A 23,260-nucleotide genomic window follows, 5' to 3' on the forward strand; every position below is an offset into this window, starting at 1 on the left:
TCATTGAAAATCTGTGGATAGACCTCAAAAGAACAGTGCATGCAAGACGGCCCAAGAATCTCACAGATCTAGAAGCTTTTTGCAAGGAAGAATGGGAGAAAATCCACCAAACAAGAGCTGAAAGTCTCTTAGCTGGCTGCAAAAAGAGATTACAAGCTGTGATACTTGCCAAAGGGGGTGTTACTGGGTACCAACCATGCAAGGTACCCAAACTTTTGCTTCGGACCTTTTTCCTTTTTTTGTTATTTTGAAACTGTAAAAGATGGAAATAAAAAAGTTATCTTGCTTAAAATATTAAAGAGATGTGTCATCTTTAACTTTATGCCTTTTGGAAATCGGGTCATCTTTTACTCGCGTAGTTATTCACAGTAACAGATTTTTGCAGGCCACTGCATATGGAAAGTAAAAGATATGAAGCATACAATATTTAGAAGAAGTCAGACAACATCTGCAGAGAAAGAAAGTTGACATTTCACAATTGCAACCTTTTATTGGAATTAGAATTAGAGATGTAACAGATTTAGCAAGAATAGAGACAATGAGAGGAGGAAGGAAGGAATATCAGAGAAGATCTAAATTAGGCTGAAAGCCAGTAGATACTAGATGTGAAAACGCATGATGATGAAGGCTAAAGAAGATCTAATGAGTAAGAGACAAAAGGCTTTACAGCAGTGTAAGTAGAAACATCAGAAATGTGTTTGGAATTGTTGAATGAGTCAAAATGTTTTAACAATGAAGTGCAGATTTTGAAGCTAATGTTGAACTTCATTGGAATATTGTAGGCTGAGCTTAGGTTAAGAATGGGCAGACAAATGTATGGTGGATATCAAGAAACATGGGGCCATGTTCCATAAAATATTTCACCAAATAATGTGGTCTGTATTTAAAGGAGACCGTTAACTCTAGCAATAAATTTACATACATACAAGTAAACTAAAGGAGCTTGTGTTTTCACATTCACTCACTGACGATCTAAGCAGTTATCCATTCCTATTGCTTTTGAAAAGATGGTAATAAATATCTTCTGAAACTGGTCACAGCGGTTCAATATACATGAATAGATTGGCAAACTATTTTAGAGAGAAGGTAAAAATCAATCATATTGTTGTGGTTTTAAGAGTTATATGCAAGCTTGACTGGGAAAAGATAATGGAATCCCTTTCCTTAAGGATGTAAGTGAACCAGGTGGATTGTTTGGATAATCAATAGTCTCACAGTCAGCTTTACTAAAGCTAGTATTTCAATCCCAGTTGCAATCAATTAATGGAACTTGAATTCCCAAATGGTACAGTTGGATTCGGACTGGTGTTTCGTAATTGTTAATCCAGATCTTTTTCTTACTGTTCTCATAATTATGTTGGGATCAGTTGAAGAGCATAAATTTCTAGAAAGCTGTGTATCATCCCATTTAAAAGTTTTAGTCTAAGCTATAAAGACTTACAGTAGCGATCTCAGTGGCTGTCATAAGGTCAACTAATAAATAGAAGGAAGAGTCAACTACATGGCTTCTCAAAGCACTACTCAGATCTCATGATTGATCCTGTGGATTCACTTTTCTGCCTGAACCCATTCTTTAGATTCATTTACTATCTGAAAGTCAATTTCACCTCTGCTTTGAGTTTACTCAACAACTGAGAATGCAGAATGGTCTGGGGTATAGATTAAAAACCCAACAAGTTAAAACATTTACTTAAAGAGAGTTCAAAAGGACCGCGCAAGGGCAGTCAGGACATTCTGAGGAGGCATTGTCTAAGTGGGCAGTGTTAGAGTGGGGAGTTCAGGCTTGAGCTCATAGAGGCTTCGGCAAGAAGGTGATAGGGAGATTTTTTTCATTTAATTTTCTTTCTTTCTCATTGCCCATTTAGAGCAGTGGGAATGCCAGACAGGATAGTGGAATGCTTCTCTTGAAGGATCTGGCAAGGCGGGGAGACCTCCAGTGTCCCTGATGACTGCACCTGCAAGAAGTACATTCAGCTGCAGCTTCTTTCAGTCTGTGTTAAGGAATTGGAGCTGGAACTGTATAAACTCTGGATCATTCGGGAGGCTAAGGGGTTTATCGATAGCACTTACAGGGTGGTAGTTACACCCAAGGTGCAGGTTACAGGTAACTGAGTGACCATCAGGAGGCGGGAGGGGAATAGATTGGGTAAGACTAGAACTTGAGGAAATGGTTTAAGGGTGAAAGGTGAAATGTTTGAGGAGAACGTGAGATGGAATTTCTTCACTCAGAGGGTGCTGAGAATGTGGAATGAGCTGCCAGCGAAAGTGGGTCCAGGTTCAATTTCAACATTGAAGAGAAATTTGGACAGGGAGGTGTATGTGGTCCAGGTGCAGGTCAATAGTACTAGGCAAATTAATAGTTTGGCATTGGCTGGATGGCTCAAAGGGCATATTTCTGTGGTGTAGTGTTCTATGACTTTATTTTTCCTCATCCCTTTTCTCAATGGCCTAGCCCTTCATTATGGCTGGAGAAAGTCATTCAGCACTGAGTCTGTGAGTCCCTTTCAGAATGCCCTAAGCGATCATTCATCTAAATTCCTGTGAGTGACAACTATAATATTAAACTGTATAAATTTACAGCATAATAGATTGTCCTGGAAATAATAATGTCTTGTAGCCAGCAATCCAAAGAAATAAATAATGTAAATACAGTTTCCATCAACTGCATGCTACTACAGTAGAGCTACTTACATATAAATGGGGAAAACAATGCAGCAAGCTAATAGAATCAACCCGGAGCGCCATTTCCAAGTACACTGGGTTAGCAGTTTTGAAAATTGAGGAAAATCTGTGCTTTCATTCTTAAGTAATAAATGGTTTGACAAACTCAAGGCAATATTTAACAAATGTTCCCTGTATTTTTTAGTCAAGTGTGGATTGTCTGCTGATAAAGAAAAATAAGAATAGTCATTTATTGCAAAAGCCAGGAAAATACATTAGATAGCTGAAATGCTATGTGTATAACAACTAGCTCCTTCAAAGCTTCATTTCCAGTTGTAAGACAGATTTTTTAATTTATAAAAAAAGATATTTTTGCTTTAATTATTATTAGACATTGAAATTATTTATTTTTGTACAACAAATTGAGAAAGTTAGAGACATGTCCTGTTAATTTTACAATCTTTTCTCTAATAAGATGGTAAGAGTTTTTAAAGGGTTAATGCAACAAAGGGGAGGGAATGCAAATGAGAAGAATTGTGATAGGTTGCTACGTGCAAGTTGCTCTTTCATTCATTTGAGGTTTAGAGGAAGGGGAGTGGTGGTTTTCAGCTTTCAAAAAGGTTTTAATGAATGCTGTCAGTGTTTTTGAATGCAGCTGGTGGGGTTGTAGAGATGAGGGCAATGAAAAGTGTACTGATTGTCATCGTGTAGGTTGATTTGTGAGTTTTGGTTGACTGAACACACGGACTTATCCCTGCTTCTCTTCACATTATCTTCATCGTATTTTTCATTAACTGACATTCTGCTGGTGAGGATCTAAGAGGAATTTAACTCCATGTGAAAGCATTGTTTTATTCAACTAAAAGCAGAGGGCTGGAAAGCATATCTATTTAAACTGGGCTGTTCTATATCCTGTGCTGCTTTACTAGAGGAGCAAAGCCTGCCCTGTTGCCTTGACAATTGCTTAGGTGAACAGAAAATGTCTGTTTCACGTAAAGAATTTGATGTGAAGCAGATTTTACGCATCCGGTGGCGGTTTTTTGGTCACCCTGCTTCTCCTCCAGTTGCATCCAGTGAGACTCGACGGGGAGAAATTTGGAGCAAGGATCTAGGTGCATCAAATAATGGGAAAAAATTCTTAGACTCTGGACACCTGCATCAACCATTGGCAACTGTCAACTACCAGAGATCCAGCCAGCAGGAAATTCAGAATTCTCCGTCTTGGCATGTGCCCCACGGCCCAGATCTCCCCTCATTTGAGTTCACCACTGACGACTATGAATCAGTACATTGGCATGGCAAGCATGAACCCAAGGATGAAGGGAGTGAAGAAGAGAATGAAACTGACAGCAGTTCCTGCAGGTTAGGACTTAGGATTTAACAATTCCGAAACAATTACTTTGACTTTTTATTTGCCTTTGCAACCTATAAATATGTAGATATGTACATTATATTTGCAACATAAAGTTTCAAATTTAATTCATCCAATACACCATCCTTACAATATACTGATAAAATTCAGAGTCAAAGCTCTGGTAAATTGCCTGGTAGATGAATGATAGTGAAATCTAAATGATAACATTTCACCTCACCTGAATTTAAGGTCTACATGCAGCAAAATATGATCACCCTTTTTATAACATAGAGTACATTAGCATGTGTATTTTAAGTGAAGTGTACTACTCTCACATATTTCATATTTGGCACAATCCTTTTATAAATGCTGTAAGCACTGGTCAAGAAAGTAAATAAATTGTATTTGCAGTAACTTCTTATTGCTACATATTTCATCTTGTGTTGTATACGCTGTATAATTTCAAGAAAACAAATGACAATTGCAATTATTTTGGATCATATATATTTCAATCTAATGTGGGAATGTTTGTTATTAATATAATAGTACCCACATACAATTTTTTACATTAAGTACATATGTAAAATAAATTAGGAAAATAATATACTTTCTATAATAAGTGTGAAATGTATTTGATCATAAAATTTGTTTTTAACTGGTAGTCATGATTTTGTATTGAATGTATTAAAATGGATATTGAATACATTAAAATGAATTTGTCAATTGAAAGTAGCTGAATTATAAAGGAGACATAGTATATACTATAAACAACATAGTGCAGTTATTTCCAGATCTCAGTCAGTTTGCATTTATAATTCATTGTACAGTAGTTTCTTTCACGGTATTAAAAAGATATTCTATTTCTATCATCATAAAATAAGTGATGGTTTTAGAGCGAAAAGAAACTGAGTCCACAGGGTAGTATTTGTCAGTCGTCTGAAAAACGGTTGCAAATTATGGCGCTATAACAAGTCGTTGTTTGGCACAAAGCTTTAACAACGTGATTGATGTCTCTGTTGTGTTTACAAGCAGCTTTCCCAATATTTCCATCAGAATTACTATGACCCTTTAGCAGTTTTTCTAAAATTTTAGTCTTCCTAGAGATTTTGTTTACAAGAGAAGAATTCAGGTATTATACATTTCGGTTGTGTGTATTGTAAATAGCATGATACAGCTTAAGAATAAACCTTCATACTTGATTGGAATTGTGTATTTATCAAAATATTACATATTAAGGAAACCAGTATAGAGCGTGGCACAACAAACTTGCTAGCCTATGTAAACTTACTAGTTCCTCTTGTATTTTGTAGAGTATTCTTACTCTTAACTTCTCATCTTTTTTCTCCAGTGCTGACGAAGGGTCTCGGCCCAAAATTTCGACTGTTTATTCTTTTCCATTTTTGCTGTCTCGCCTGTTGAATTCCTCCAGCATTTTCTGTGTGTAGTACATGTAAATTCAAGTTTTACATTATTAATTGGAAGTTTGGAAATTTGTTTCTTCAATAATAACTATTTGTAGCTATAGCTTGATAATCTCAAAGAGTTTATCATTGTAAGATTTACTTACACATGCAGTTGATTATCTAGCGGTATGAAAAATATTTAAAATTATTAAGCTGTTAAGCACCACTGGTACTGAGTAAATTTTGGCACTGACTTGTATCTAATTTCTGGAGGTCTGATGAGTTTGACTCATGAATTTCATAAGGTTGAATCATCCATAATTAAAATGTTTATATTGATTTGTTCTAAATAAAAACAGTTTCCACCCTACAGTTTATCTATTTAAACATGTAGTTTAAAAAAAAGGTAATATTTTTGTAACTATCTTGATCTTCTGACTGCCACGGTAGCATAGTGGTTCGCAGAATGCTATTACATCTCTGGACGTTCTGGACTTTCTGTAAGGAGTCTGTATGTCCTCCCCATGGAATATGTATGTTTTCCCCATGTGCTGTGGTTTCCTCCCACAGTGTAAAGACATACTGGGTAGGTTAATTGGTCATTGTAAATTGTTCTGTGATTAGGGTAGGGCTAATCGGGTTTTGTCAGGAGTTGTTGGGCGGCCCTATTCCATGCTTTATCGCTTAATAAATCTTTTTGGGAATGGCACTCCCTTGAGTAAATTAGGTAAATTATTGTTTCATGAATGACGGCAGTTAGTCTGTTGCGCTTATCAGTTTAGCACTGTAAGCAGTCAAAGAAAGAGGTCAGGACTGCAGGGAAATTAACAGCTGCACTGATTCCACATTACTGAAAATCTAAGATTGTGCTTATGAAATAGAACTTTCTGAGGGGGAAGAAAGGTAAGTTACCAAAATACTTAACTTTTTTTTATTGATTTTTAATGCATTTTCTACAACACTACAAATAAAAAAAAACCCCAAACCAAAATAAAAAATTAATACAGTGCAAAATAAACATACAATAATAATATAAATACTTAACTTTTAATCATACTTGATAGGACAAATTTTTAAAGTGAACCGATATGATGCCTGGTGAATTGCCTACTTCACTGTGAAATATACAAAAACAGGGAGCTTTCTTTGTGTATTTTCTTGAGTGCTCACTGTGGAAAAGAGACGATCTTAATGATTTTTCAATGCTTAATTTGTCCGTTCTATTTCCGCAGCTAACCTAGTGGTATTTGCTATTCTGTTCAGAAATGGAGGTCATTGAGGGATCATTTTAGATCATTTATAAGTACATTGTCTGAATTATGGTCAGCTTGGGACTATTGAATATTGATCAGAAAATGATTTACTGTAACCTTATATCTCCCGTCTCGTAATTTCAATAATGGAAGGTATTTTTTTCCAACTTATCTCAGTCTTCATGATTTATGATGACTTACTAATGACTACCTGGGTTTCAAGCTCATTAGTGGCTCTGTACATGTACATCTTACCTACTCCATAACTCCGGTATTGATTCGGCATGCTGCCTTTTTTCAGTTAATTGTCATGTTACTGAGTCTTACAAAGAAGATATCTTGCATGGTAAAGTTGCTTTTCTACGTTTCAGTAGTTTGACTGATAATTTCATGTCTCTCCTATGAGAAGCTACATCATACAAGAATAATGTGAAATCTGGACTCAGTAGTGTAGTATTGAGTTACTGTATTAGCAGTTAGTTTTAAACATTGATCCAGAAATAGGAATTCAAATCCTCCTTTGGCAGCTGAGGGAATTCAAACTCAATTAACCAGATAAATACAGATGTTTTTTTAACAAAATAAGCTAACATCAGCAACACTAGCCGTGAAACTCCCAGAATTTTGATTTAAAACCCATCTGGTTCACTCCTGTCTTTCAGGAAGGAAATGTCTTAGCCTTACCAGGGCTATATATGACATCACGCCGACCAGGGTAAGGGTATCTAAGGCTGAGCAATAAATGCTGATATTGCCAGCAATGTCCATTTCACATGAGTGAATAAATGAAGGGAAAATGTGGTCTACAAGATGAAGATGATTTAACTGGCTGAACTTAGATGATGAATGTTGTATTGATCACCATTGAGCTAACCAATGTGGTTCTGCTGAGACAAGGCAGAATTGTAGTAGGTAGAATGCTGATTTACTATTTTTGCACAAAGTGTCTAGGACAAAGACCTGGGGCGATTACCTAGCCCACCTCAGCCTTGTCAAGACTGACTGCTGATTGCCCCCAAGTAAGCATCATGTCCACCTCAAAATTTATTTTCTTGGTCTCAAATCGCTGTTTGTCCTTGTCCTTCTTTGTCCTTCTATACATCTGCAGCGTCATCCAACTTAAACATTCTGTGATATTCATGTTTGTTCCGTTCTGGTCTCTAGAGAGTATCCATTTTAAAATCAAATCATGATTGGCTGCTGAGCTTTGGAATACAATATTACACCTCAGTGTAGCTCTCTGGAATTTGTCCTGAATGATTGTAAACCCTTTTTCTTTTAAGACTCTCCTTAAAACCTGCTTGTGACTAAGCTGCCCTAATGTATGACTTTCTGATTTCCTTCTATACCTTATTTGATAAAGTTCCTTGTTTATTTTCATCTCATTAAAAGCACAATATAAATTACTTTTATTTTAGTAAAGGGAAGCTCTCTCTTTGTGATTTACTTTTACTTTCATTATCTACAATAAATCATTTATAACATTGACACACATTAATGAATGCTTTAAAGTGAACAACTGACCAAGAATGCCTCTAACCACTTTCTGTACTTTCCAATTTATTTGAATTCAAATACCTCTACTAGGCCTTGATGATCTACTAATCCTGCAGCACTCTTTTCCCAGATAAATCTGATAGAAGCCTGAATGAGTATTGGCTCATCTGCATGCGAAAGGCACAAAATGGCCGAATATGAGACTGGAATTTGCATGAAGAAGGGATAAAAATGCGATAGAATAATGAAATTGAAACCTGTGATCAGAATGGCAATTAAAAATTTTGCAAGCTTCTGTTTGTGAAATATTCTGAGCCATGGGCATAACATGCAACACTCCTCAGTGCCCCAGTTAATGCTTATGCACTTCACAAGATGCTTGTGTTTTCAGAGTACATTATTCACTTGCACTGCCCCAATGTTACTGAAAAAAAATTTGGCCTCAGAATCATCAATGAAAATGCCACCGACAGAAGTTCTGTCAATTTCCACAGAAAATAAGTTTACCTTATTAAGTAAAAGTAAATTTTACTGCACTTATGTCAAATTATTCAGTAGAAATGGACATCTGATTATTTATGGCAACTTCCCAATTTTTATTTTTCATGTAACGTTTAAATGTTTGGTAAAAGAGCTAGAGGTGACATAAGAAACCAACCCCATATCCCTTGATTGCCGAAAAATCTATTTGATCTATCTCGGAAATTGATTTTCCACAACCCTCTTGGGTTGTGTATTCTAGAGATTCACCAGCTACTGGGTGAAGAACTTTCTTCTGACCTCTGTCCTGAATGACTGACCCCAGCCTTTGAGCTGGTCATCATTGAAATAAACTGACCTATCATACTGTTAACAGCTGTGACTGTGCCCTCAGTGGAGAAGTTGTGAAGAGTATAGTTCCTCATGTATTCTGCCAAATACTGCAAGGCTGTTCTCGAGCATCCTCGGCAGCAGACTCTACCTAACATTTAGGTGTTAGTTGTGTACACATTAACACCCTCATCAGTATGTAATTTGAAGTGTTACGTTACAAATTTTGTGGTACTACTACGAGTACTTCCAAAAATCATGTTTACAGAGACAAATTTTGCATCCAATAACATCTCCAGCTCCTGCAACCTTGCTGTTTACTGCTCGAAAGATAATGTATTCTTAACATGCCATAATAGGTATTTAGGAACCAGGCAGTGGTCTAGTAATGACCCATTGCTGCAGTGGGGTTGAAAGAAATGAACTGCTAGCTGCGACATTGTTGCCTGTGAGTCCTCTACCCTGAATATCAGTAATAACTAAAGGTCAGGTACACTAATTTTCATAAGTGTGTTAATATTTGAAGAATATAAGGACAAGGAAGTGCAAACACATATGATTAGTTTTGTCATTAAATAGCTGATGTAATCATTATAGGTCACAAACACCTTATCTTGGTGTCTGAGAGAATAAAGAGCTTGTCTTTATTCATGCTTGTATAACTCAGTTCATGCAACAGCTCAGCTATGAGTTGATCACATGTCTAAAGTACTTTAAAGAAATGTTTAAAATGAGTGAAGATGCCTTCAATGATGGATTGCAGTTATGAAGCACCTTGAGCATATCAGCCTTCAATTTTGATTTCCCTTTAAACATTTAAAATGTTGGTGGTTTTATCATGCTATTGTCAAAGTTATTATTATTTTACTTGAATGTAATTACACCCTTCCAGGTCATTCTGTACTCCCTTGAAGGATGATGGCTGTAGCTTAACAATTTTAGCCTAGGGATCATTCTTGTTTTACTTTATTACAATTGTTTCATATGGAACCTCATTTGGAACATTGTACAACAATTAAATTAATATGAGTGTGTGGCATTGACAGGAAGGTATGCGAAGGGAATGAAATGTGCCATAGGATCTTAATGATGTAAGTTATCTTTTAAGGATTGATGGATAGGCACAAGGCCATTTTCCAGCAACACTCTAACTGGTAAATGATTTCAATTTTATTTAGTTCACAAGTTAAGTTCAGTGTATTACTGCTGTACAGAAATGACAGTGGGGTACAAAAATTAGGTAAAACAAAATTTGGACAAAAACTAAGCCTTTCATTGATGCATTGATGCTGATTCTTGCACCTACTATAAACAAAATGCAAACAAACAAATAGACCATGCTAAAAATATAAATATGGAATATTAGAGAAGCATTTTCAAATGGCTCTAAAGGATAATGAATGCTTATTAGCTTACTATAAAATAATGTTATGGTATGTTAAAATATGGCCTCACATCATGTTCCTAAAAATGATCTGTATCATGATTTTCTATAATATGAAGCCAGGTTGTCTCTGCATACTTTAAGAAATAGGAGCTGGGGAAGAAAGAAACTTATTTACCCTTTTCACATAACTTCTGTGAGAATAAATTGTGATTAGTGATTTTTAAATTATGCATAAGGTGGATTTCCATTGCCTAAGTAGCCCTAACACTGATTTTTTCCTGTAGGAGCGGAATATTCCACTGAATCATTATTACTAATGTGGTCAAATGCATTGGTGAGAAAATCAGAATCTTTTAGGGGAAGACCTTGTAATTAGATGTTGACCTTAAGTCTCATCTTTTACCATGTAGAATACCACTTTACAGTTTGTTCATAATTTATGTTAGGATTTGCCCAATCTATTCTTTAAGAATTTAACCTGCACTAAATTAAACCATTAACTCTAATTTTGGTATCAAAGTCATTGAAAGTCTCATGTGGACAGCCTTTGATCTTTTAGGATTAAGAGTGATTCCAGTCAGTAAATGGAGTGTAGCCCACAGCCCAATGGTATAAATAAACATTGAATTTCCCAATTTCAAGAAACCCACTCTCCTGATGGCATGAACGTTGGTTTCCCCTTCCAGTAATTTTCCCCTACCCCTTCTCTCTTCTATTCCCCACTCTTTCCTTTTACCTCTTCTTCTGACCTGCCTATCACCTCCATCTGGTGCCCCTCCTTCTTCCCTTCATCCCATGGCCCACTCTCCTTTCCAATTCAATTCTTTCTTCTCCAGCCCTTTCCCTTTCCCACCCACCTGCTTCACCTGTCACTTTCTAGCTGGTCCTCCTTTCTTTCCCATCACCTTTTTTATTCTGGCATATTCCCCTTCCTTTACAGTCCTTTCCAGCAGTTAACTATTATTTCTATATCTGCTGTCTAACCGGCTGAGTTCCAACAGTATTTTGTGCATAACAGCTTAGTCCAGATCTGTCAAGAGAATAGGTTACTAATCTGGTTGTGGACTTTAAATTTAAACTCTTAAAATTATATGCAAGAAGTGGACAAAGAATTGCCTTGCCAATCTTTAACAACTTTTATCTGCTCCATTGTATATTTCTTTGACTTGTTCAGTCACCTCCATTCAGGCATTTTGAGCATACTTATCAGAAGGTGCATTTCTGCTCCAAGTAGAACAACTCTCCTTTCAGACATTTTTTCTTAATCCCAAGAGTTGTGTCTCAAACTAAGGACCTGGCCTTGTTTCCTACATCCTTCTTGAAGTGTCATCAGAAAGATTTCAGATTTTGTATTTTGCAACTTTGTTCTAACTAAGAGCAGAATATTAAATTTCCTGGATATCCTATCCTGTCCAGCACAATAGGATCAGCTTTATTAATTGTAGGGATTGCATAATGTAATTTTGAAAGAGCATGTGAACATTTGATCTATTTAATTAGAACGTACCTGTGATGCTGTCTGGTAGGGATACAGTAATCGTGCATTTTGAGCAGATGTTTCACCTTTGCTGTCCTTCCCTATTTAAAATAATTCAGTGTTACTATTCTATTGTTAATTAATTGGGATTTTTAAAAACCTTTTAGATTGGTTTAAGTTTTACAGAAGCATTCTATTTGTTTATTTATTTATTATTTAGAGATGCAGTGCAGAAAAGACTCTTCCAGCCCAATGAGCCACATTGCCCAGCATCCCACCTAGTTAACCCTAGACTAATCACAGGAGCTGGCTGGTGGCATAGTGGCATCATTGCTGGACTTCGGAGCAAAGTCTCCCGAGTTTGAATCCAGCAGCTCCCTCGCACGCTTTCCATCCGTGCTGGGTTGAGCGTCGAGCTAGTAACTCAACCATTTAAAAATAAGAAAGCCTGCTAAAAAAAAATGCCATCACGACGGCGTCCTGATAACTCCACTCGAAGTTAAGGGGTTTCTTCCTCTTCTAATTACAGGACAATTTACAATGGCCGATTACCTACTACCTGGCATGTATTTGGGTATTGGGAAATGAACCTGGTCAGGTGTCAGATCTCTCAGTCAGAGAGCATTTTGGAGTTAGTGATCATAATTCTATCTTTTTTACAATAACATTGGAGAGTGATAGGAACAGACAAGTTAGGAAAGTGTTTAATTGTGTTAAGGGGAATGATGAAGCTATCAGGCAGGAAATTGGAGGCTTAAATTGGAAACAGGTGTTCTCAGGAAAAAGTATGGAAGAAATGTAGCAAATATTCAGGGGATATTTGTGTGGAATTCTGTATAGGTACGTTCCAATGAGACAGGGAAGTTATGGTAGGGTACAGGAACCATGGTATACAAAGGCTGTAATAAATCTAGTCAAGGAGAAAAGAAAAGCTTACAAAAGGTTCAGAGAGCTAGGTAATGTTAGAGATCTAGGAGATTATAAGGCGAATAGGAAGGAGCTTAAGAAGGAAATTAGGAGAGCAAGGAGGGACCATGAGAAGTGGAAAACCCCAAGACATTCTATAAGTATGTGAAGAGCAAAAGGATAAGACATGAAGGAATAGGACCTATCAAGTGTGACAGTGGGAAAGTGTGTATGGAACCGAAAGAAATAGCAGAGGTACTTAATGAATACTTTACTTCAGTATTCACTATGGAAATGGATCTTGGTGATTGTAGTGATGACTTGCAGCAGACTGAAAAGCTTGAGCATGTAGATATTAAGAAAGAGGATGTGCTGGAGATTTGGAGTGCATCAAGTTGGATAAGTCACTGGGAGTGGACGAAATGTACCCCAGGCTACTGTGGGAGGCGAGGGAGGAGATTGCTGAGTGTCTGTTGATGATCTCTGCGTCATCAATGGGGACGGGAGAGGTTCCAGAGGATTGGAGGGTTGCAGATGTTGTTCCCTTATTCAAGAAAGGGAGCAGAGGTAGCCAAGGAAATTATAGACCAGTGAGTCTTATCTCAGTGGTTGGTAAGTTGATGGAGAAGATCCTGAGATGCAGGATTTTAAAACATTTGTAGAGGTAGAATATGATTAGGAGTATTCAGCATGACTTGGTCAAGGACATGTTGCGCCTTATGAGCCTAATTGAATTTTTTGAGGATGTGACTAAACACATTTATGAAGGGAGAGCTGTAGGTGCAGTTTATATGGATTATAGCAAGGTATTTGATAAGGTACCCTATGCAAGGCTTATTGAGAAAGTAAGGAGGCATGGGATCCAAGGGAATATTGCTTTGTGGATTCAGAACTGGCTTGCCCACAGAAGACAAAGAGTGGGTCATATTCTGCATGGAGGTTGGTGACCAGTGGAGTGCCTCAGGAATCTGCTCTGGGACCCTTACTCTTCATGATTTTTACACATAACCTGGATGAGGAAGTGGAGGGATGGGTTAGTAAGTTTGCTGATGACACAAAGGTTGAAGGTGTTGTGGGTAGTGTGGAGGGCTGTCAGAGGTTACAGTGGGTCATTGAGAGGATGCAAAACTCGGCTGAGAAATGGCAGATGGAGTTCAACCCAGATAAATGTGAAGTGGTTCATTTTGGTAGGTTAAATATGATTTTATAGAATAATACAGCACAGTATAGGCCCTTTGGCCCACAATGTTGTGCCGACCCTTAAACCCTGCCTCCCATATACCCCCCCCCCAACTTAAAGTCCTCCATATACCTGTCTAGTAGTCTCTTAAATTTCATTAGTGTATCTGACTCCACCACAGACTCAGGCAGTGCATTCCATGCACCAACCGCTCTCTGAATAAAAAAAAACCTTCCTCTAATATCCCCCTTGAACTTCCTACCCCTTACCTTAAAGCCATGTCCTCTTGTATTGAGCAGTGGTGCCCTGTGGAAGAGGTGCAGGCTGTGCACTCTGTCTACTCCTCTTAATCTTGTATACCTCAATCATGTCTCCTCTCATCCTCCTTCTCTCCAAAGAGTAAAACCCTAGCTCCCTTAATCTCTGATCATAATGCATACTCTCTAAACCAGGCAGCATCCTGGTAAATCTCTGCTGTACCCTTTCCAATGCTTCCACATCCTTCCTATAGTGAGGCGACCAGAACTGGACACAGTACTCCAAGTGTGGCCTAACCAGAGTTTTATAGAGCTGTATCATTACCCCGCGACTCTTAAACTCTATCCTTTGACTTATGAAAACTAACACTCCATAAGCTTTCTTAACTACCCTATCTACCGGTGAGGCAACTTTCAGGGATCTGTGGACATGCACCCCCAGATCCCTCTGCTCTTCCACACTACCAAGTATCCTGCCATTTACTTAGTACTCTGCCTTGGAGTTTGTCCTTCCAAAGTGTACCACCTCACACTTCTCTGGATTGAACTCCATCTGCCACTTCTCAGCCCACTTCTGTATCCTATCAATGTCTCTGTGCAATCTTTGACAATCCTCAACACTCTCCACAACACCACCAACCTTTGTGTCGTCTGCAAACTTGCCAACCCACTCTTTTACCCCCACATCCAGGTTGTTAATAAAAATCACGAAAAGTAGAGGTCCCAGAACCAATCCTTGTGGGACACCACTAGGCACAACCCTCCAATCTGAATGTACTCCCTCCACCACGACCCTCTGCTTTCTGCAGGCAAGTCAATTCTGAATCCACCTGGCCAAACTTCCCTGGATCCCATGCCTTCTGACTTTCTGAATAAGCCTACCGACTTTCTGAATAAGCCTACCGTGTGGAACCTTGTGAAATGCCTTACTAAAATCCATGTAGATCACATCCACTGCACTACTCTCATCTATATGCCTGGTCACCTCCTCAATTAACTGTATCAGGCTTGTTAGACACGATCTGCCCTTCACAAAGCCATGCTGACTATCCCTAATCAGACCTAAATGCCCGTAGATTCTATCTCTAAAAATCTTTTCCAACAGCTTTTCCATCACAGACATAAGGCTCACTGGTCTATAATTACCCGGACTATCCCTACTACCTTTTTTGAACAAGGGGACAACATTTACCTCCCTCCAATCCTCCAGTACCATTCCCGTGGACAACAAGGACATAAAGATCCTAGCCAGAGGATGTGCAATCTCTTCCTTCACCTCATGGAGCAGCCTTGGGAATATTCTGTTGGGCCCCAGGGACTTATCCGTCCTAATGTATTTTAACAACTCCAACACCTCCTCCTCCTTAATATCAACATACTCCAGAACATCAACTTCGCTCATATTGTCTTCACTGTCATCAAGTTCCCTCTCATTGGTGAATACCAAAGAGAAGTATTCATTGAGGACCTTGCTCACTTCCACAACCTCCAGGCACATCTTCCCACCTTTATCTCCAATCGGTCCTACCTTCACTCCTATCATCCTTTTGTTCTTCACATAATTGAAGAATGCTTTGGGGTTTTCTTTACCCTACTCACTAAAGCCTTCTCATGCCCCCTTCTTGCTCTCCTCAGCCTCTTCTTAAGCTCTTTACTTGCTACCTTATATTCCTCAATAGACCCATCTGATCCTTGCTTCCTAAACCTCATGTATGCTGCTGCCTTCCATCTGACTAGATTTTCCACCTCACTTGTCACCCATGGTTCCTTCACCCTACCATTCTTTATCTTCCTCACCGACAAATTTATCCTTAACATCCTGCAAGAGATCCCTAAACATCGACCACATGTCCATAGTACATTTTCCTGCAAAAATATCATCTCAATTCACACCCGCAAGTTCTAGCCTTATAGCCTCATAATTTGCCTTTCCCCAATTAAAAATTTTCCTGTCCTCTTTGATTCTGTCCTTTTCCATGACAATACTAAAGGTCAGGGAGTGGTGATCACTGTCCCCCAGATGCTCACCCACTGACAGATCTGTGACCTGATCCAGTTCGTTACCTAGCACTAGATCTAGTATGGCATTCCCCCTAGTCAGTCTGACAACATACTGTGACAGGAATCCGTCCTGAACACGCTTAACAAACTCTGCCCTGTCTAAATCATTGGAACTAATCAGGTGCCAATCACTATTAAGGAAGTTAAAGTCACCCATGATAACAACCCTGTTATTTTTGCTCCTTTCCAAAATCTGCCTCCCAGTCTGCTCCTTGGTATCTCTGCTGCTACCGGGGGGCCTATAGAATACCCCCAGTAGAGTAAATGCTCCCTTCCCATTCCTGACTTCCACCCATACTGACTCAAAAGAGGATCCTGCTACATTACCTACCCTTTCTGTAGCTGTAATAGTATCCCTGACCAGTAATGCCACCCCTCCTTCCCTTCCCCCCCCCTATCCCTTTTGAAGCATTGAAATCCAGGAATATTGAGAATCCATTTCTGCCCTGATGCCAGCCAAGTCTCTGTAATAGCCACTACATCATAATTCCATGTATGTATCCAAGCTCTCAGTTCATCACCTTTGTTCCTGATGCTTCTTGCATTGAAGTACACGCACTTTAGCCCTTCTACCTTAAAACCCTTTATTCTGCTTCTCTTTCCTCAAAGCCTCTCTAGAGGTTAGATCTGGCTTTACTCCATGCACTTCTTCCACTGCTCTATCGCTCCGGGTCCCACCACCCTTGAAAATTAGTTTAAACCCTCCCGAACCATGCTAGTAAACCTACCTGTGAGGATATTGCTCTCCCTCGAGTTCAGGTGCGACCCATCCAATCTGTACAGGTCCCACCTTCCCCAGAAGAGATCCCAATGATCCAGAAATCTTGAAAGCCCTGCCCCCTGCACCAACTGCTCAGCCACGCATTCAACTACCATCTCCTTCAATTCTTACCATCACTATCACGTTACACTGGCAGCAATCCTGAGAACGCCACCCTTGAGGTCCTGTTCTTCAGCCTTCTGCCTAGTTCCCAAAACTCGCACTTCAGGACCTCATCCCTCTTCCTGCCTATGTCGTTGGTACCAACGTGTATCATGACTTCTGGTTGCCTTCCCTCTCGTACCAGGATGTCATGCACCTGGTCAGAGACATCCCAGACCCTGGCACCCGGGAGGCAACAAACTATGCGGGTGTCCTTCTCAAGTCCACAAAATCTCCTGTCTGCTCCCCTGACTATAGAATCCCAATGATGACAGCTCTCCTCTTCTCCGTCCCAACCTTCTGCTCTACAGGGTCAGACACAGTGCTGGAGTCCCTACCACCATGGGTCGCCCCTGGTCGGTTGTCCCTGCCAACAGTATCCAGGACAGTATACTTATTATTCAGGGGAATGGCTACAGGGGTGCTCTACCTGTCTACTCACCTTCACTTCCCCCCCCCCCCACCCTGGACTGTCAACCCAACGACCTGCTTCCGGCAGCTTAGGTGTGTTTACCTCTCTGTAGCACTCATCTATGACTGCCCCATTCTCCCTTATGAGTCAAAGGTCATCCAGCTGCAGCTCCAGATCCTTTACATAGTCTTACACATGGCCCAGCCACATGAACTTCTGGTAGATGTGACTCTGCGAGAGAGGGGAGTTCCCCCAAGACTGCCACATCTCACAGGAGAGGCACATCACCATCTCAGGAGGCATTGTAAAGCCTAACTGGGAGCAAGCTCATTCTCTGCCTCAAAGCTCCACTCCTTCACTGGCTGTTCCGCTTAAGTCACCCCTCTGTTTATTTTTTTTTTTAAACTGCCAGAATCTCTTGAGTCAAAACCTCCAAAGCGTCACTCCTTCACTGGCCGCTTTCCACTGGCAGAATATAGTATTAATGGTAAGAGTCTTGGCAGTGTGGGGGATCAGAGGGATCTTGGGGTCCAAATCCATAGGATGCTCAAAGCAGCTGAACAGGTTGACTCTGTGGTTAAGAAGGCATACGGTGTACTTGCCTTCATCAATCGTGGAATTGAATTTAGGAGCCGAGAGATAATGTTGCAGCTATATAGGACCCTGGTCAGACCCCACTTGAAGTATTGTGCTCAGTTCTGGTCACCTCACTACAGGAAGGATGTGGAAGCCATAGAAAGGGTGCCGAGGAGATTTGCAAGGATGTTGCCTGGATTGAGGAGCATGCCTTATGAGAATAGGTTGAGTGAACTTGGCCTTTTCTCCTTGGAGTGAAGGAGGATGAGAGGTGACCTGATAGAGGTGTACAAGATGATGAGAGGCATTGATCATGTGGATAGTCAGAGGCTTTTTCCCAGGGCTGAAATGGTTGCCACAAGAGGACACGGGTTTAAGGTGCTGGGGGGTAGGTACAGAGGAGATGTCAGGGATAAGTTTTTTTTAACTCAGAGTGGTGAGTGCATGGAATGGGCACCCAGCAATGGTGGTGGAGGCGGATACAATAAGGTCTTTTAAGAGGCTTTTGGATAGGTAGATGGAGCTTAGTAAAATAGAGGGCTCTAGGTAAGCCTAGTAATTTCTCAGGTAGGAACATGTTCGGCACAACTTTGTGGGCCAAAGGGCTTGTATTGTGCTGTAGGTTTTCTATGTTTCTCTGTCTTTGGAATGTGAGAGGAAACTGGAGCACACAGTGGAAACCACGGAAAGGACGTTCAAACTTCTTACAAACAGTGTCAAAATTGAACTCCAAGCTGTAATAGCTTCATGCTAACTGCTACGCTATCAGTTAGCTCATCCAGTCTCTGTGTTGCAGACTTGTCAATCATCTTAAACATTTGAAGGGATTAATGACAAAGTGATGCACTGTCAAGTTTAGTTATATAAAATAACTAAAATATACTTTTCACAAAATTTAAAGTTAGAACATAGTTCATAATGACACACCAAGAAAAATTAAATGTTTTTTAAAATTTACAACTTGTGTATGTTGCTTGTCAAAATTCAAATTGCCACAGCTATAATCACAAAGAAATGAAACGACTAAAGCCAATGTATGTAATCCTGCATGTGTTCATATCTATTTTTACCATTATGTTAACGTATGAACAGTTTAATGGTTGTATTAATTATCTGGCACTTCCTACAGCAGAACTTCAAGCAGCAGTCAGAACCTGTCCCCGTGCCAGATAATGGATCCTCCTGCCCCTGAAGAGTGTTTTCAGGCACTAAACCATGCAGAACAAACCTTCAAAAAAATGGAGAACTACCTCCGACATAAGCAGCTATGTGATGTAGTGCTTCTGGCCAATGACCGAAGGATTCCAGCCCACAGGTGAATGAAAAGTTCATCAATAAGTTTTCTTTTCTGTAAATTATACCACTTTCCAGGTTGTTCTTCACAAAATCAAAAATTTAATAACCAGGAAATGTAATATCAATAATAATTCTTTTCTGGCAACTGTTCTAGTATTCTATGTAAAATTTGATGAAGTCCTATGGAGGCTTTATTTTTTAAAATATTTAATTACCTATCAGATTTAAATGTTACTATTTTTTAATGTAATTAGGATTTTGGTATCTATATTTAAACTTACTTACAAAAAAACAGACTCTTTAACGATTTCTTTTTTTTTTGGATAACAGCAATTTTAATTCATTTTGGTGAAATTCACTAAGTAGAAAGACAGTTGGTGAAATAAATTTTAATAAAATTTGGACCATTGTTTTTTCTTCCATCAGTGAATGTTTAAATTTATATTGATTTTTATCCCTTTAAGTTTGTAATTTGAGATGTTTGCAGATGACCCAGCTGCTTCTCATTTTGCAATGAAGATTCTGTTAGGAAGAGTATCCCAAGATTTTGGTCAAACTATATTGAACAGCTGGTGATACGTTTCCAAGTCAGTGTGGCATGCAGCTTGGAAGGGAATTTGGAGTCACAGTCCGGTTTTGGTCAATGGACTGGTGCTGAGTTCCTCAATGGTCCTGAAACTGCATCTACAGGGCCAGAGGTCAGATTGTGAATCTATGCACTGGCAGGGAAGAAATTTTAGGAAGCACAGTTCAGCCACATAAGTCGCTGACAGATAATTGGGAATTGTTAAGGATAAACCAATACTTTTGCGACCAATAAATGGAACAGCAGGCCAAAGGCAAGTACAAATAAGTTATTTGTTTCACATTGGCTCATCTGCAAAGAACTAGTCTTCCAGCAATGTCCTTCAGTTTCTAATAATCTAATTTATGTATCTAAATTGGACACAATTCATTTTGTAGTATATTTAATATTTCAGTAATATTTGGATATTATTATAAATATAATGTTTGATTGAGTGTTCTTTGCTGGTTTACATAATTCATTATTATAGGCATCCATTAGTCTCATAAGACCATGGATTTTTGTGCTTTGGAAGGTTTCCAGGGCGCAGGCCTGGGCAAGGTTGTATGGAACACCAGCAGTTGCCCATGCTGCAAGTCTCCCCTCTCCATGCCACCAATGTTGTCAGTGGGGCCGATAGGGCCCATCACTAGGGCTGATGCAGCTCGACACCGGTGTTGTCGCAGAGCAATATGTGGTTAAGTGCCTTGCTCAAGGACACAACACACTGCCTCAGCTGAGGCTCGAACTAGCAACCTTCAAATCACTGGAGTCACTAGACCAACACCTTAACCGCTTGGCCACGTGCCAACACACATAATTCATTATGGGTAATATGTTAGAAGTACATGAATGGCATATATCATTACCTCACCACATCATATGTGCGTGCATCACTAAAGAAACAGGAAGTTGACCATCATCCTGGCTCCCATGTTTTTTTTTCAGTTAGCCTCTGGATTTACATAACAGTGGTGATGATGTAGTTTTAAAATGTCCTCTGGTGACTATATACCTGTTGAAGTGCAGCACATTTTTTTTTCCTTTGGAAGAGAGAGAGAGAGAGGGATGTTTGGATCTTTTTTAAAAACAAGTGTGGTGGTTTTTCTTTGAAAGGCGAAGAGAGACATTCAAGTTTTTTTTTAAAAAAGCCAGAAAACAGACAGGCTCGTAGGCAGTGAGTACTGGATGATAATAAAATAATTTTAAGCAGCAGAAATAGCTGACTACATTGGAAAGATAGATATGTTCAATTGTGGAACAGATAACTGAATGATGTGTACTGAACAACTTGAGCAGTATTTTGAAGCAAATTAAATCGGCAATGAAAAGTGAGTGTCAGTGTTACTGAGTGCAATAGTTGGAAAATCATACTGTTTGCTTAGAAGAGAATCTGCTCCAACCAAAGCAGCTGAAATGAGCTTTGCTGATGTCTCAAACAAATGCAGGAACATTTTGAACCAAAACCATTGTTGATTGCAGAATACTTTAGGTTTCATAATCCATTACATTTTACGTGGCTGAATTGAAGAATTTGTCCAACCATTCTTGGATGGTCAGTGATGAGCTTAATGATGCACTGAGAAATCATTTCATTTGTGGAATATTACAAGAAAGCATTCAAAAACAGCTCCTAACTGAAGCACAATTCATATCTAAAAGAGTAGTTGAAATTGTTTTATCAATGGAAATAGCAGCCAAAGACACATTGAGTTGCAGTTATGAATAAAAGTGAACGTGAAGTAAATTGCAACATCTAAATGGAAATATGCCTGGCCAAACAAATTGTGTTACCATTGTGGCAGGGGCTCACCAGATCAATGCAGGTTTAAATGCGAATCTTGCAGAAAATGCCAGAAAGTAGGACATATACAAAGAGCATACCAGGCAGACAAAATTAAGTGGATTTAACAGGGAAGAGAAAAAAATAAAAAGTCAAGTTGTAGTTTCAAAGGGCACTAATCTTCATGCTGTTGAAAAGTCTGAGAATGATGAGAGTGACACAGGACTCAGTAACCTTGAGATTTACAATGTGAAAATTAACAATAAACAAGCAATATGGCATACACTAAAGGTGAATGACAAATTAAATAAAATGGAATCAGGCACTGGCTCAGTCATTCCACAAAATGAGTTTGAATGGCATTTTAAAGGTACTGAACTGAAGCCTGCAGATATCCAACTAAGAGCTTAATATGGAGAAATGGTAACTCATGTGGGAATAATATCCATTACAATGAAATACAGAAACCAACAAGTTACATTGATCTTGTGTGTGGTTAAAGACAAGAGAGCTAGCATTGCGGAGTTGTGATTGGCTAAAACAACTACAACTTGATTGGAAATCCATCCACCATTTGCATGTCACATCCCCTCCAACAGAGTCAACTAAAAGCAAATTAATGTACTGGATGATGCCAGAGTAGTGTTCAAGGATGGCATTAGAAAACTGAAACATATCAAGGGTAAAATAGTGTTAAATGAAAATGCCACACCAAAGTTTTACAAAGTCCATCTGGTTCCTTATACCATCTGTGATAAAGTAGCCAGTGAACTAAATCACATGGAGGCAGAATTCTTTCCAAGGTTGAGTGAAGCCCATGGGCAATGCCACTGGTCCCAGAAGCCAAGAAGACTAGGTCTGTCAGGACCTGTGGTTAAGGTCACCATCAACCCAGTACTGAAAGTAGATCAATACCTTCCGCCCAGGATAGAGGATATATTTGCAAGCCTCTCTGGAGGGAAACACTTCAGCAAAGTGGACTTAGCTGAGGCCTGCCTATAAATGGAGATGGAAGAAAAGTCCATATATATCCTAAGGTGAAATGCTTCACAGTTGGTGAACATATGTAGATGAAAGTTACTAACATCTGATTTTTTTTGTTCTTCTGCCAGGCTAGTTCTGTCTTCAGTTTCAGACTACTTTGCTGCAATGTTCACAAATGATGTAAGGGAAGCTAAACAGGAAGAAATAAAAATTGAAGGTGTGGATTCAAATGCATTATGGGCATTAGTTCAATATGCCTACACAGGTAAACACAAAATTATAATTTTCTATGTAATTGCTGTATTTTGTAATAAAGGAGAAGCCTTTGGTTTCTACATGGTAGCCTGATTATTATGGATAAAGGGCCCATATTCATATTCCACAGAGCTCTTGATATTGGTTTATTATTGTCACGTACCATGATATAGTGAAAAGCTTGTCTTGCATACTGGTGGGACAGTGCATTGAGCTAGAAT

General features: G+C 39.1%; 1 protein-coding gene across 6 annotated transcripts in view; it reads left to right on the forward strand.

The window, feature by feature from the left end:
- LOC132404689 (kelch-like protein 5) overlaps positions 1 to 23,260 on the forward strand; it is a 131,024-nt gene that overhangs the window by 56,423 nt on the left and 51,341 nt on the right. For 3 of the 6 annotated variants that reach the window (XM_059989037.1, XM_059989039.1, XM_059989038.1), the window contains exons 3-4: positions 19,286 to 19,471; positions 22,913 to 23,049. In XM_059989037.1, the coding sequence (XP_059845020.1) occupies positions 19,329 to 19,471; positions 22,913 to 23,049 (280 nt within the window). In that variant the 5' untranslated portion in view covers positions 19,286 to 19,328. Of the gene's footprint in view, positions 1 to 3,640; positions 4,024 to 19,285; positions 19,472 to 22,912; positions 23,050 to 23,260 lie in introns of those variants that run through there. The other 3 variants (XM_059989040.1, XM_059989041.1, XM_059989042.1) reach the window with 2 other exon arrangements.

This window comes from Hypanus sabinus, chromosome 14 (assembly GCF_030144855.1).
Source record: "Hypanus sabinus isolate sHypSab1 chromosome 14, sHypSab1.hap1, whole genome shotgun sequence".
Classification (NCBI taxonomy): Eukaryota; Metazoa; Chordata; class Chondrichthyes; order Myliobatiformes; family Dasyatidae; genus Hypanus; species Hypanus sabinus.